The sequence below is a fragment of the Corylus avellana genome, chromosome ca1 (genome assembly GCF_901000735.1).
Source record: "Corylus avellana chromosome ca1, CavTom2PMs-1.0".
Classification (NCBI taxonomy): Eukaryota; Viridiplantae; Streptophyta; class Magnoliopsida; order Fagales; family Betulaceae; genus Corylus; species Corylus avellana.
In genome coordinates, this window is record NC_081541.1 from 20,597,426 (window position 1) to 20,613,065 (window position 15,640).

Here is a 15,640-nt window from a genome sequence, read left to right on the forward strand (position 1 = left end):
GAAAAGAGAGCGGAAGCGAAGAGAGACGTATGGGCTACATCTTGTATATTCACTATATCAATCAATATTACATAACTCTCTATTTATAGAGAGACAATGAGTAGTGATCAAGAAACCCAAATTAAACCCTAAAATACATAAGGAAAGAAATAAACCCTACATTACAAATTAAATAACGGAAATATAAAATATTCTAATAAAGGAAATAATATATTCTAACAATTATCATTGCATATTATATTTTATAAACATATTTCTTAGGTGCTACATGGGTGGCATGCGAGCCGCCCAGGGTGGCCGGAGAATAAGGGTCATTCCCCGACCACCTCTAAGGGTGGCTTGTTGGCCACCCCCTCCCCCAAGGGGAACTGGTAGCCACCCCCTTTTTTTAAGAAATAAAAATATAAAATTTATAAGTTTTTTTTATAAGTTTTATATATTTATATATATTTTTTAATTTTTTATTTGGGGGTATTTTTGTCTTTTAATAAGATTTAATGTCTAAAAGAAAATATTTCATCTAATTTATCGAGGTTGACTGATGGAATGGGGTTTTTCGGAAGTAAATGGTAGTTTGTGTATTGGATAGTAAATGTGGTAGATCATGGAGAAAAAAATGTGATTACCCCATATTTTTATTTCAAAAGATACATGAAATTTCAAATGTTTTAGAAAACAAGTACATGTACTCCCCTTCAAACTAATATTTCATTGTGAATGTTTCACTCCAAACTATCAAGTGTGTCAATGTCACCCATAAACTATCAAAACAATGTCAATGTCTCACTCACCCAGTAAAAACAAAATACCCTTTTAACAAAATTATTATTTTTTTTTATAAAAAAATATATAAAGGAAAAAGAAAAACCAAGGGGGGCAATTTTTTTTTTTTTTTTTTTTTAAAAAAAAAATAGTTTTTTTTAATAGTTAATGGTGGACCTCATAAATTTAATGGTTGATTTATTGAATTTGTAAGAGAATATGAGAAAAATATGAGCAAATTATTAACACCTAGCATTTCTCATTAATAATTTGAGGGATATTGACAATGTGATGCTACATGTAATTTTCTCAATTCTTTATTTCTTATAATAAAAAAGATAAATAAATTTATCATTCAAAATATGTGTAATTCCAAAATAAAATAAAATAAAATTGTGTAGCTCTATAATTTGTCCATGTTGTGTATTTATTTATTTTTTTTGTCCTAATCAGAGAGTGAAAGGGAAGTGTTAAGTGGAGTATTGGGCTGTTGGGTAGCGAAATCTAGGCCCAAAAAGGGATGACACATGAGCTATTTAGCCTGTGAATGAGAGCCTCACACCCGCGCAAACATTTTGAAAACCACTTGTAAGGGAAGTTGTCCAATAACTTATATTATATACATAGTGAAGATTGTACTTAAGTCATGTGATACACTTAAATTATAACATACTATCACGCTCTGCATCTGACGTCTACAACGACTTATTCTATCTTATAGGTTGCTCTCGTGTGATGTGGTACATAGTTCTAATATCAAATAAACAAACTATGGGTAGATTAACTCACCCTTTTGGTATTAGAGTCATGCACCATCTTATGGGTTTGAGTCATGCAGGGGACAACCTATAAAATAGAGTGGGCCACTGTGAATATTGACTAAAGAGTTATAATTTTAAGTGTCTCACACAATTTAAGTATAATCTTAACCATATGTATACAAACTCTTAGACACATACAGGATTCGAGGTGAGTTACGGAATGAGTCATTTTAGAATAAAATTTGCAAACAACATTTTTAAAAGGAAAATGCTAAAGACCTAACTTTTTTGCCCAACTTGGGCACAACTTTATTTATTTATTTTTTAAAAAAATACCAAATAAAAGAAGGACCAAATTGACTGCAATTGCTTCATAAACATCTTTTATTTGTATTTTTTTTTTTTTTTTTTAAGGGTTAAATACTTCAGGCCTCCTTGGGTTTCACAACTTTATTTTTTCCCAATTAGGGTTTCATTTTTATCACAGGAGGTCCCTGTGGTTTTGATAATAAACCAAGTTAGTCCTCCGTCGGTTGACTTAACGAAATTTCACGTGAACCAATCAAATGTTGACATGTGGCATCTACTTAAATTTTAAAAAATAAAAAATAAAAAATAAAAAAGAAAAATGTATTTTCTAAAAAAAAAAAAAAAAAAAAAAGATTGGCCACCCCCATCCGGCCACCCTCATGGAGCCTTAGGGTGGCCGAAACCACCCCCAGTGGGTACTTGAGCCACCCCCATCGAGCCTAGGGGGTGGCAAAGCCACACCCAGTGGGTACTAGAGATGGTTTCGGCCACCCCCATGGCCAAAAGGGGTGGCTCGGCCACCCCCAATCTTTTTTGTTTTTTTTTGTTTTAGAAAAAATATATATTTTTTTAATTTTCTTTTTTTAAAAATTAAGTAGGTGCCACGTGTCAATATTTGATTGGTCCACGTGAAATTTCGTTAAGTCAACTAACGGTCAATTGATGAAGAACTAACTTGGTCTATTATTAAAACCACAGGGACCTCCTGTAATAAAAATGAAACTCTAGGAGGAAAAAATAAAGTTATGAAACTCTAGGGACTAATTTAGTATTTAACTCTTTTTTTAAATTAAAAATGAAGGAAAAAGTTGTGCCTAAGTTGGGCAAAAAAGTTGGAGTTGTATCATACCTTTTTTTTAAATGACAGAAATTTCATTAAACCTGGTTTGTAAGTGTCATATTTTACAAGTTTTTTTTTTTTTTTTTTTTTTTTAAGAATTATTTATTGTTATTTCACTAATTTATAAATTCAAATATTAATTTTTGAAAAACTAAAACACTTAGAATGACACTTTTTTACTTATTAGGATAATTTGAAGGAAATTTGTGTCATTTTTAAAAACCCGAATCCCCAAGCATGAGACCTCAACGCTGTTTTCTAGGGTTTGCGAGGCCGAGAATGGCAAATATTGATTCACTGAATGGATTGTCAGTTGGAGCAGTGAAGCTTGAGTCTTTGCCGTGAATGGTGATGGCACTCTAGATTTGTGGCAGAAAGTGGAAGATTTCTTATATTCTCAAGCAACAACGCTCTCTCTCTTCCATTTATCAAAACGAAATTAAAAAATAAAAAATAAAAAAAAAGTGAAAAAGCAAAAAACTAGGCTTAACTTAAATCCTCATCGCGTAACGCCTTCTGTGGCGGCTCTGAGATTGGATCGCTGTCTTCTAAGCATCAGATTTAGTTGAAGTTTCTTATATAAAATATGGCTGATTATGCTGGAAATCCGGAAAAAAAGATGTAGAAAAATTTATTATAGGCAATTCTAATGTGCTTTGCTTGTGAAAGTAGACATGTTAGAGACTCATTTTAAGGAAAAATATTAGGATATGATGCCTAGCAATGGAGTACCACAGGATCCAAAAACCTCAGGTCCCTTTCTTTCTCAGTCTCTCTTTCTTCCTTTTTCATCTCCCATTCTCTAAATTCGTATATATATATATAACCAATGCAAATGTGAATTTCAGGGTGGGGGATCGTCGCCGGGGAAGTTGAGGACGATGCTTCTCGGAGTGGACAGGAAGCCCAAGGAAGCGGAAGACCTTCACTCTACTTTCACCTCCAGATCCCATTCTTCTTCTTCTTCTCCACCTCCTCCTCACATTCATGACGCAGGTACTTGCTGTGCTCCGTCTTTCCTTTCATTCTCTGTTTGGGAAGCTACTTCTGCTCTGCTCTATTTTCTTTTCATTTTCTCTGGCCTTTCGCGGGAGCCAATCGGAGTGATTGCCACTGTTTGGCTTGCCGGATTTTTTATTTTTTATTTTGCACCTGGGAAATGTTTCCCATCTGGACAATCAGTACCTTTTGGTTCAAGGGTCTTGAGTTTTATTTTATATGTATCTGAACAGGAAACGGTATTGTATGTTAAAAAGAAAATGCTGAGTTTCTGAGATTCATTAATTGGCAATGGAAAACATTTTTCAGGTGGTAGCGGCTCTGATAATTGCAAAGATGTAGATGTTGTGAGTGTTCTTCCTGAATGCTCCACTTCAACTGCAACCGACTCATTAGGCTCGGAGATGGTTAGTGATCGGAGATTGACGGATAACGCATTTAACAAATCAAGGCTTAGCACCCAAGAAGACCCTCCTTTGGATTACGATAATGCGCATGATGGTATGAGCATGTCCTCTTCTGTTTTTGAGTTTCAGAAGGCCGAGCGGGGTGCACAAAGAGTGCCTCTTAGGCCTTTCTCAAAACCAGCACCATCCAAATGGGATGATGCCCAGAAGTGGATAGCAAGTCCTACTTCAAACCGGCCAAAGACGGGCTTGGCTCAGGTGCATGGTGAGCAAGGAATTGGATCACGAAAGACAGCTAGTGTTGGTTATGGAAGCTGGCAGCCATCCACCAAGGTTGTTGTTGAAGTACTGGATCAAAGAGTGGTTCCTTTTGGAGAACCGGATACAAAACGGATTGATACAACTCAAGCTAAGATGGATTCTGCAGGGACAAAGTGTGTCAGTTGGGAGGATGATCATCCCTATCCAATTGCAGATTCATATGGCCAGTCTGTGCTCATGATTGAGAACTCTGTTGGAGAGTCAGCAAGTAAGAATTTATTTATTGTAAAGATTGGTTCATATTCTCCCTTGTCTTTTGTCGCTATGCATGTTATTGAAGTATCGTAGTGGATTTTGTTGATACTTACATTCTTAGCAGAAAAAAGTCTTACACTTTGTAGAATGCAATTACATTAGACGACTATTTACTCTGTTCTAAGTTCGAGAAAAAGATGTTGTGCTTTTCTTAGGATTAATCCATCTTATATTGTAGGACTTGTGATTGTATAACACACTGTGACTTTGACATGCTATTGTAATTATGTGTTTTCTTAAACATTTATAGTCGGTCCTACTTTTGCGTAAAAGAAAATTTCTATATGTCCGTGTTTGTCTTTGTTGGGCTCTAGTGTGGGAGGTGTATTTAAGGAATGACAACTCTATCACTTGCTTTGTGGCATTCCCATCTTTTTTACTCGGACATGTTAGGAATACCATCCAAATACCTACCTTTCTGGTTATTTTATTAGTGAGTTGAGCTGTTAGGGTACCCAAAATCATGGCCAAGTGGAGTAAGTTTCTGGCTGAAAACTGTCATACAGACAAGTGCAAGCAGCAAGCAGCTTGGACTTGTACATCCTGTTGGACTTGTACATCCAATTATCTGTTTGAGTCTTTTCTCTGGTACCGCTTAGACAACTTTTGTCTGAACTCTTCTAGTTTCTACTATTATTTTTCTGTATAAGAAACTTAGCTGAAGGAACCAGATAGACAAGATCACCGAAGGCACATAATTGAGCATTTTCATATCTAGGCTGCATGTCTGTAGGGCTCCTATGAGCTCCTGTGAGAGCTTTCTAGCTCCTAAACATAAATTTTGTCATTGAACCACTAATCAATCTTTAAGTTATACAAAACCTGTGTTCAGATATAAATCATTGGCTTCATTTTGGTGAAATTTTGAAAAGGTACACAAAATCTTACATCAGTAGTGGGCTTTCCAAAATTCTCTGAATCATCGACTAAGTTTAGCAACAAGTCTCTCACATTTAAGTTTGGCACAAGGTTATATAAAGTGGCTGTGCTTGTGCTGCTGCGAACGACTAATCTAGCTTACATTTTCATACAAACTTTGGTGGAAATTGATCTTATAAGGAAAAAACAGATATATAGATACATAGATAAATATGCTGAAAAAGATATATAGATAAAGGAGACGGTCATCCGTTTCATTTACAAGAGTATGAAGAAAACATGGAAAGGTTATCCACTCTCATGAGAATGGTAGTTCCTTTAAGAGAAAATTATTATTTGTAATGACAGAACTTTGGATTTAAGCTACGTGGGGTGTTCTGTCTCCAAAGATAAAACTACTTTCATCCATAATATATGTGGAAATGCACTACAATAATAACTTGGAACTTGCTGGTTAAAAAAGTTTCCTTGTTATTTTGGCAGTTAATCTAAGCCGGCATGGTTCATCTGTAGCCATCCAGAGTGCAACTACATTTATACAACCCCCCTCAACAGCTTGGTCTGTATCAATGAGAGATATGGGCACTGAAATGACTCCAATTGCTAGCCAAGAACCTTCCAGGACTGGAACTCCTGTGAGGGCAACAACACCGATTCGCAGCCCAACTTCTTCTAGGCCATTTACTCCTGCCAGAGCTGCCCCTGCTTCATCACCATCTAATCCTAACAAGAATGAGTTGTCTGAAAAGGAGCTACAAATGAAAACTAGGAAAGAGATAATGGCCCTTGGGACACAGTTGGGCAAAATGAACATTGCTGCTTGGGCTAGCAAAGGGGGGGAGGATACGGATGCATCCACTTCACTGAAAAGTTTAGCATCGGAACAACCAGCTAAAAGTATTGTTGAGCCACGTGCAGCAGCTTGGGAGGAGGTAGAGAGAACCAAGTATATGGCCAGGTTAATTCATAAAGCCTTTGATTTTATTGATTTATTTATTTCTGGGTAAAATTACACTTTGCTCCCTCCCCTCCCAAACTACCACCCTAATTGCATTTACTCCTCCAAACTACAAAACTCACTGCAACATGGACTCATAAACTACCAAAATGTTTCGAGTTTCTCCTTGTTTCAAATTGAGCCATTATTTTGGATGAAAAATGTTACCTGTGCTTGCCTGTCACGTGTGCTTGAGCCGTTTCTCTTGCCAAAATTACCCATAGTTTGAGGAACAAAATCACAGGGTAAGCCAAGTTGAGGGTTGAGCTCCAAATAGAGGGGTGGGCCACGCAGCCATCCCCTCTCCTTTTGTTGGGGGGGTGGTTGCATGGCCACTCCCTCTGTTTGGAGCTCATCCAAGTCTCAGCTTGGCTCACCCTTTGTCCAGGGCGGTTTTGTAATTTTGTCCTTCAAACTGGGGTAGTTTGGTCGAATAAACGGCTCATGCACACGTGACTGGCACATGTGATATTTTCCACCCAAAATAAAGACCAGATTTGAAACATTTTGGTAGTTTATGGGTCTGAGTTGCAGTTTGGAGGTGTAAGTCTAATTGGGGTGGTAGTTTGGTAGGTAAAGTGTAATTTACCATTTATGTTTTCTGTTTACCCCCGCAGAATTTCAATATGGATTACTAATATATATTCTCACCCCTTCACACACTATTTCAAGCATCAACAAGTGACTGGTTAAGGAATGCCTGATACTCGTCAACAAAAAAAGAAAAAAAAAGAAAAAAAAAAAGGAGTGTCTGATTTTTACAAATGTAGAACAAGTGTAATAAATACATATATCTATATTACAATGATTATTGAGAAATGTCTGTATGGATTCATCTAGTCAAATTGAATTTTCTATGGATCATTTTCAAACTTAGGGGCAGGAGACCAAGTGAAGTGCTTTCTTGGTTTTCTGTATAATGTAGTTACTTTTGAAGCTTGCATCCTGTACGGAGTAGTATTGCGCTTTATAGTTCAAACAATACCTGTTGGATAAACATTACATCATTTAAGTGAGAAAATAAGAGATAAGAGGATTTCTGAATTTCTCCTCCTGTAATGTACTGGGTTGTTGGAGCAGAATACTTGTATGGGCATCTAAGCCATACAAAGAAATATATGCATTATTTATGCTTGAGTTTTATTTTTTCTTTTCATTATTTATTTGCAGTATATGGTCTGAAGTGACTAGTCATGACTTAAATTATTCAGGTTCAAACGTGAAGAGATGAAAATTCAGGCATGGGAGAATCATCAAAAAGCTAAAACAGAAGCTGAGATGAGGAAAATTGAGGTACTCTATATTTTCTTTTTGTCTGCTCATTTCAATTATATTTGCTGTGTCCTTTAATTGTCTAAAATACAAACCCTAGACAAAATCACCTTGTAATTTGATTCATGGCTTCCTCAATATGATATTTTATGTTGTAGCTAGAATGATGCAGGATCTTATAGTGCAGTGCCAATGACTAAGGATCTAAGGGAAAGTAACAGAATTTATGCAGATCAGTAACATGTTGTGTTTGAGGCTGGAATATTAGTGTTTACGGCTAGAATCTAAGTAAAGGGTCTGGTAGCCAACTAACAGCAAGTAAAATGGAAAGAAAATAAAGAGAAAGAAGAAAGATCAACCTAACATCATAATTAGGGTTCTTGAGCATTACCCCAAGAGAAAGATGCATCACAAATCAAACAAGCAGCTATATTTTCCATATTTGTTTTCATTAACATCTAAGAATATTGATAGATGATTACCGTGGGGACCAAGTTTCTCAAAGACAACTGAAACCAGAAGTAACGTACATTCAAGAGGGTCCACATACTGATCAAAACAAAGACATAAGAAAATAGACCTCGCATAATCAAGCCAACTATGTGCTGGGAACAGTATAAAGGGACCAAAATGTCTCTGACTTGAGAACTATTGAAAAATGAAAATCTGACAGCAGCATTTCAGCTTCTTAAGCAATTTCCTGTTTGCCTTTGAATCAACCTTAGGGTCTGTTTGTGTTTGCGATTTCAAAAAGTGCGATTTAAAAATAATGATTTGAAAACTTGATTTTTAAAAACACAGTTAAGCGTATGACAAAATTGTGGTTTGACCTTTAAAATCATAGTTTAGCCTTTAAAATTGTGCGTTTTCATAAAAACACCTTATCTGCGATTTGAAAAAACCGAAAATCTGCATTTTCAAATTGTAATTTTTTAAAAACACAATTCCAAACAATTCATTTTCTGCGATTTGGTTTAAAATCACACTTTTTGTATTTGAAATCACAATCCCAAACGCACCCTTACCTCTTCTGCTGGAGTACTTTTCTCACCTCCATGGCATATTATTTGCATCAAAGAATGATTGACATGCTAGAATGCTAGACTGCAAGCGAGCGTATTGCTGGAAGGTTGTAGGAGCATCAAAATCATATATCTTAAGTTGTGCACATAGATGTAATGAGTGCATCATATTCTAAGCTTGCAGTTTTATTACTTGCAATTACTTATACAAAAAAAAAAAAAAAAAGTTTTATTACTTGCAATTTGCAATATCAATGGCATCCCATTATGCCATGTAACCGGTTGATATTGACATTGAAACTGTTTCTTGGACAGCCAGAAAAGGAAAGGGCTGTAACAAATAACAAAGTACATATATAGTGGTATAAAAATTCAAATTCATTTTATGCTAAGGTTCACTTGTATGTTGTATTAGGTATTTCTCTTGTATACTTCATGCGTACTAAAAAAAATGAAAAAGACAATGTTTCATTTTATTATTGTTATTATTTTATTATTGTGGGGGGGAGAGGGAAGGAGAGGAGGTTGGCCTAAAAAAGCAAATATTACATCTTAATGTCTCCCCCTATTTGATTTTGACATAAAGATTAAATTGCAGAATTGCTTTAAGAATAGTTTAAAGTGATTTTAGTTGGATACAGACAATGCATGTTTGGAGAGCCGATATTTGAATACATTTGATTGTGAATTACAATTTAATCAAGAGGAAATGTAGAGATGATTGAAGCTGGTTCTGAATTTTGACAAACATATTTTGCCATCAAATCTTTCTCCAACGGGTCGTGGTATTGTTAGAGTACTAGGCATGCCTTAAATTTTTTAGAAGAGAAACAACAATATTTCACTTAAAATAGTTGCTTGAAGATGGAAGAAGTCCTTTAGATTGATTCGTTTTGACACAGAAAATGAATTGTAGTTATGAGATTTTTATTATAAAATAGTTTCTCGACTTAAGTTTGTATATGATGCATGACTTAGAGTGAACAAGGGTATTAATGCTTTGTATCTGATAGGGTATCTTTAGTGTATGCTAGCTAGCCGAGCTCATAAAGTCCCTAGGTGTTGTACTTGAGACCTGGATAGAGTCCTGATCACACCAGGGCCACAATGTCTTGTGTAACCCAGCCATTGGATATGGTCTCTTTATGGCTTGAGCATCTTGATATTGGTTGAGTGCGAAAGGAAGTGGGGCTAAAGTTTGTTGGATTCCTTCTAAAAGGAAATTGTTTAAGTCTAACTATCATGTGTTATCTACTTCAGCAAGTTTTCCTCTTCCTTAGAAAAGTTATTGAGAGTGGCGGTCTTTGTGTGGAGGGCAACTTTAGAGAAAATCTTGACTTGGGATAATTTATGAAAGATGAACGTTATTTTGATGGAATGATATTGTATGTGTAAGAAAAGTGGGGAATTTATTAATCACCTCCTTCATTGTGAGGTTGCAAGTGAATCATGGAGTTGGCGTTTCCAATTGTTTGATGTTATATGGGTTATGCCTCAAAGGGTGAGAGAGTTGTTGGTGAGTTCAAGTCGACAATTGGGAGACTGTATTGCTTTGGAAGTGTGGAGGTTGGCTCCTTTGTGTTTAATGTGGTGTATCTGGAGAGAACGGAACGCAAGGAGTTTGAAGATTGTGAGACTGTGATGTTAGAGTTGAAGTTGTTGTTCCAATGCCTTTACTATAGTAGCGTTCAATAGCTAGCCCGCTTCTAATTTCTCTAAGTTTTATGAGTTTTATTCTTCCTTTTCTATACATTAGGGCGCAGGGTTGCTCCCCTTTGGTCTTTTAATGAATTTAAATTATGGCTTGTGTGGTTCTTAGATAACTGTTTTCACCTCTTAGAAACCTATTTTCTAGAAACAATGAGAAATATGGAATCCTTACAGATTTTGGTGGCTTTGGTCCGTGAACGAAAGGCAGAAATAAGAAATTGAGAACATCATTTTAGTGATCCCTGAAAATTCCCAAAATTCCCGAAACTGTTTTGGTTGATTTTTAAAGTGTGAAAAAAATATATTTTACATTTCCTTGTATGCTTGAGATCACAGAACCAAAAAGGCCTATAGTATATCAAAATCATGGAGAACAGGATGTTACTTCTGGCGAATTAATCCTTCTGACATCGTCTCATGGTTTTGGGAAAACAAAAGGCTAAGAAGATAAATGAGTTATGATTAAGCATTCTCAATGAAGTGTTTTTAGTTATGCAAGTCTGGCTGTTACTCTTAATAAAGGAATGAATCATGGTAAAGTGCATGAAGAATCAACGACAATGAGTATGGTAGTCAGTCAATTATATGATCATTTCAGCACTTATAAATAGCTATAGGCACATGGCATGTAGGTGCATGGCTACACCACACTGCAAATTATAAGGACAGTTCTGTGTGTTTGTTAATTTTTTAATATAATTTTTGTTCAGTCAAATCTACCATGTTCATATTGGACTTCACAGAAAATTGACTAGGTAGAGGTTTCAGTCAAAATGACTTGTAAGCTTCCTTGATTTATACCCTGTTTTGGGATGGGCAGTCAAAAGTTAGAGTCGTATCTGATCATAGTTATTAGATTTGAATTTGCTTAGCAAACTGAAAAAAATATGAATTCTCTTTTGAAGATATATTTTGTAAATTCAATGATCTACATTTTGAGGTGCATTTTCTAATAGACTTTTATTACATTTCTGGCTTTCTGTTGAGTGTGTAAATTGCACTAAAAATATTTATTTGAGTAGTGTAGAGGGCTTTTACACATTTTAAATCCAACTGACGCTTAATTTTCAGGAGGAGAGAGAGAGAGAGAGAGTGGGGTAAAGGAAAATGAAAAGAGTTATATTAGGTTTACTGGAAACAAAAAAAGGTATTTGTTTGCTTTTCTGGAAGCTTTAAAAGGAGAATTTGAGATTTCACTTGCCTATACGTGAATGTTCTAAATTTTCTTAGGTTTGTAAAGGATCATGTCAATGAAGGAAAATCCAAATCCAAACAGATGCTTCTAACACAGATGAGTGATTCTTGTAGAGCTTTTACAGTTTTCCAGAGAGATCTTTCTGTTTATCAATCTACTCCTTATGATTGACTTCCCACAAAATATTGCTTGTGAGAAGCTTGCTAGAGATGCAGCCTCATGCATCCTGCCCTATTAGTTGTTATTGAATTGTGGTATTATGCCTTCAACTGTCAGCTTTTGTCTTTTGCATTATACTTTTTCCTAATAGGCAAACACAACTCATACACTCATATGGAATTGAACTCGTGACCTCACCCTCCACTCATTTTTTTTTGTGGGGGGGTTCCTTGTGATTTACATTTTCTAGATCTTAAATGATTATAAGAACGGGTATGTGTCGTAAAACAAGGAAAGTGTCCTCTCGGGTTTGTCACTTGGAATCCTAGAGTACCTGCTTGTCAGACATGACACAAAATGGGCACATCTACCATGATGCAGCTGATGCTGCATTTGTACCTACCCGTGTCAAGGTGGAGATGGGAAAAAGATTCCTATAATTATTTTTCCCCCTGCCTTTTCTTGAAGCGCATTCTCCATTTTTGATGTTGAAATCTTGGGGAGTTTTAGTATAGTATAGCCCTTTATTAAGTTGACAAGTTTGAGTTGACATTTCAGATTTCTAGTTAAATGAGTATTCGTGTTGTTCCAATATTTCGATTAGAACAAATATTTCGATTATCAAAGAAACTTGGCAGGTTCATATACTCTTTAGTAAACTTTATCTTCACGTCTATGATCATAGAAAAATGGTTGAGTTAATCTATATTTTGACGATGTCTGGCTTTTAGGTAGAGGTTGAAAGGATGAGGGGACAAGCGCAGGATAGGCTTATGAATAAACTAGCAGCTACAAGGCACAAGGCTGAAGCAAAGCGAGCAGCAGCTGAAGCCAAGAGAAACTGGCAAGCAGCGAAAACTGAGCAGCAAGCAGAGTATATACGAAGAACTGGTCGCATCCCTTCCTCCTTTTCCTGCTGCAGTTGGTGCTCTTAAAATTTGAAACACCTTCTGCTGAGGCTTTGTGTTGCTCTTGCTTGTCTCATTTTTTGCATTGTCTCATTTTTTTGCATATGTTTCGTGTGTGTTTCATGTGCTGTGTAAAGTAGCCTGTGCTTCTTATTATACATGAGCATGTTGATATCATCCAATCCTGGTGTAAAAACTATGACCTGGTTTTGCTACGTTTATGAAGAAAGGAAGTGCTTCCGATATTAGTATTATATGGAAACATTTGTTTGGAAAAGTTATTAAGGCACCAGGCACCAAGGTGTGAGGTTCAAACTTGTTTAATTGTCTTAGAATATTAATTTAAACGATTTAATTCACTATTTTTTTTATTAGCCTAAAGTTTTTGAGATAATTGATAACATGGTATCAAAGAAAAGGTATGAATTCGAAATTTGATTCTATAGTTCACCTTCTATTTTTAGTAAAATATTTCACGTGTTAGATTTCACATGTCGAGGAAAAGTGTTACGATATTAATTTAAACAGGTAAACTTGTCATTTTCAACCGGCTTAAATTATTTGGATAAGTGGTGATTTTAGGTTAAGGAGGAAATTGGAAAATTTGGGAAAGGGTGTACTTAAAAACTTATTTAGAATGCGAGGAGAATTAAGATACAAGAAAGTGAGCAAGAACAAGTATAGCAAAATTGCACAAGAAAATCAACGAAGGCAAGTATGCTAAGGATGATTTAACGATTGATTTTTGCTGCCAATAACTTTGCTAAGCACTAATCTTTGATATTGGGTATTAGACTCAAATTATTACACTCTTTTACATACACATACAAGTCCTTTTGTAAAGGCCCTGTGGAAATCAATTAACTGATAATTGACTCCAGTGTTTGTCTCCCAGCCTACATCCTTTATGGGACAAGACTCAGGGATCTTAGCCTCTCTTAAATGATAGAATACATCGGAAGACTTTTAAACTACAAGAATAGAAAGCAATAACTATAAGTTACAAGTACAATCACCAGAGTAAAGATAAATCATCATAACATAAATAGATCTTTTGAATATACTGGTTGACGACCAATCGTCAAAGTAAACATATTTCAGACCCAAAAGATAATTGTCTTGCAATAAAGTAATAAGTTCAACGCCTAATTTTAAGTAATGCCAAAGAGATGACAATCTTTATCATATCCGTCCTTGTGGTTCCCCCATCATCTCACATAGACTTTAGCCACACTAGATCCAAATCTTTAAAAACGACTCTAATTAAATCCTGAGCAATCACTTAAGTCCAGTTCATAGGCATCTTCTTCTAAGCTAGCTAAATTGTGCAATTTGTACATCATGGGAGAAAAATAAAATGGAGGTAAGTTCAAGGACTTAATGAGAGTTAATGCACATAATACTCATACCATTTTAGTGAATTTCGTTTGGTAATGAATACAACATTTTAGGTATGACAGTCCATGGATGCAATATAGATATAATATATGCTATAATCATAAGTAACAATGATAGTTGAACAGTATGGTCTACCCGAGATATTGCCCATTTTCAGCAAGATTGGCATTGTACCGATGGACCTGTAATACAATACTGGTGTCCCAACCATTGTATGCTACCGTCCATAATGCTAGCAGCCCGAACTAGTCCAGCCTCGGGAGCCCATGCTTCTAATGATGTATGTCATGTAGTGACCGACCGTTAAAGTTATGCCGGTCACGAAACAATCGTTGGATCCAAGGCCCATATATCAACACACACATTTGACCATAAAGTTAACATGTATAGTAAGCCCATGACCATTATCCCGCACATACCGGTATACCATGTCTTTTTTTTTTTTTTTTTTTTTTTTATAAGTATGATACAATTAATCTTGTCCGTATACCATGTCATATGATATACCATGTCCACATACCGGTATACCATGTTATATGATGCAATTAATCTTGTTCGTATTTTATATGCATGCTTTTACAAGTCTCAATGTCATTAAGTAGCACATTTTCACAAATGATAGAGTTCATGTGCAGCAAAGTGTATATCGTGAGAGTTGTAAATATGCATGTTTTAGTACACAAAATAGTCGTGCATTGCGGGAAAATAAATGGCGATCATTATGTGAGTTAAAACTCACCTGGGTTCAACGAGTTCTTCGAGTAATCCTCCAAACGGTCCGGGTTCTCCAAATATGTGAAAAACCTTCTATTAGTCATAAGTCTAACTAAAACGAACCTAGAACATGGAAACAGAGGTTATCGGACGACTGGCCAAAATGACATTCCTTGGAACTCTTTTGGCCATATGTCCGGGCTCCTGGCCGTACGTCCTCCCAGAAGGTTTAGGTAGAACCTCATATTTCCAAACGTCCTCCTATCCTCCCAAACTGGTTTTTAAAGCTACCAAAAGGATTTTTAGGATCACCTATATCATAATAATACCTCCATGCACAAGAAGATCTGCTCAACAAAGATGAAACGCTAAACCAAACTTTTTTTTTTTTGATAGGTAATATTAATTTTTATGAATGCGCAAAGGGGTGCAAACCATGTACAAATGAAGTATACAATAGAGCCCACAAATGCGAATAGCTATTAAGTTGAAAATGAAGTGCATAAGTCTAAAAACTCCGCAAGTGTTGAAGCTTGCGACAAATGCCACATTACTCTCCATGAGAACATTATTTGGAGCACCCATTTCGTCAACTCTATAAGTCCAAGTTTTCGATCCTCAAAACTCCGTGCATTCCTTTCTCTCCATAAGCACCACAAAACACATAAAGGAGCCATTCTCCAAATTTGCAGAACTGTACAATTACCTCTTTGTCCTCTCCAACTTCCCAA

General features: G+C 35.9%; 1 protein-coding gene across 1 annotated transcript; it reads left to right on the top strand.

Annotated features, from left to right (window-relative positions):
- The first annotated feature begins 2,911 nt into the window (after positions 1–2,911).
- Positions 2,912–13,114, top strand: LOC132168092 (uncharacterized). The gene is made up of 6 exons (XM_059579168.1): positions 2,912–3,426; positions 3,522–3,669; positions 3,982–4,608; positions 6,018–6,492; positions 7,743–7,824; positions 12,621–13,114. The coding sequence occupies exons 1-6, from the start codon at positions 3,397–3,399 to the stop codon at positions 12,822–12,824; spliced, it is 1,566 nt and encodes a 521-aa protein (XP_059435151.1). The 5' UTR covers positions 2,912–3,396; the 3' UTR covers positions 12,825–13,114.
- The last annotated feature ends 2,526 nt before the right edge of the window (positions 13,115–15,640 follow it).

What these genes read in the sequence shown, in the direction of transcription:
- LOC132168092 (XM_059579168.1), top strand. Translation starts at nt 3,397, where the DNA reads ATGGAGTACCACAGGATCCAAAAACCTCAG. An exon ending in ACAGGATCCAAAAACCTCAG is followed by an intron (nt 3,427 to 3,521) that starts GTCCCTTTCTTT and finishes TGTGAATTTCAG; the next exon opens with GGTGGGGGATCGTCGCCGGG. An exon ending in AGAACCAAGTATATGGCCAG is followed by an intron (nt 6,493 to 7,742) that starts GTTAATTCATAA and finishes TAAATTATTCAG; the next exon opens with GTTCAAACGTGAAGAGATGA.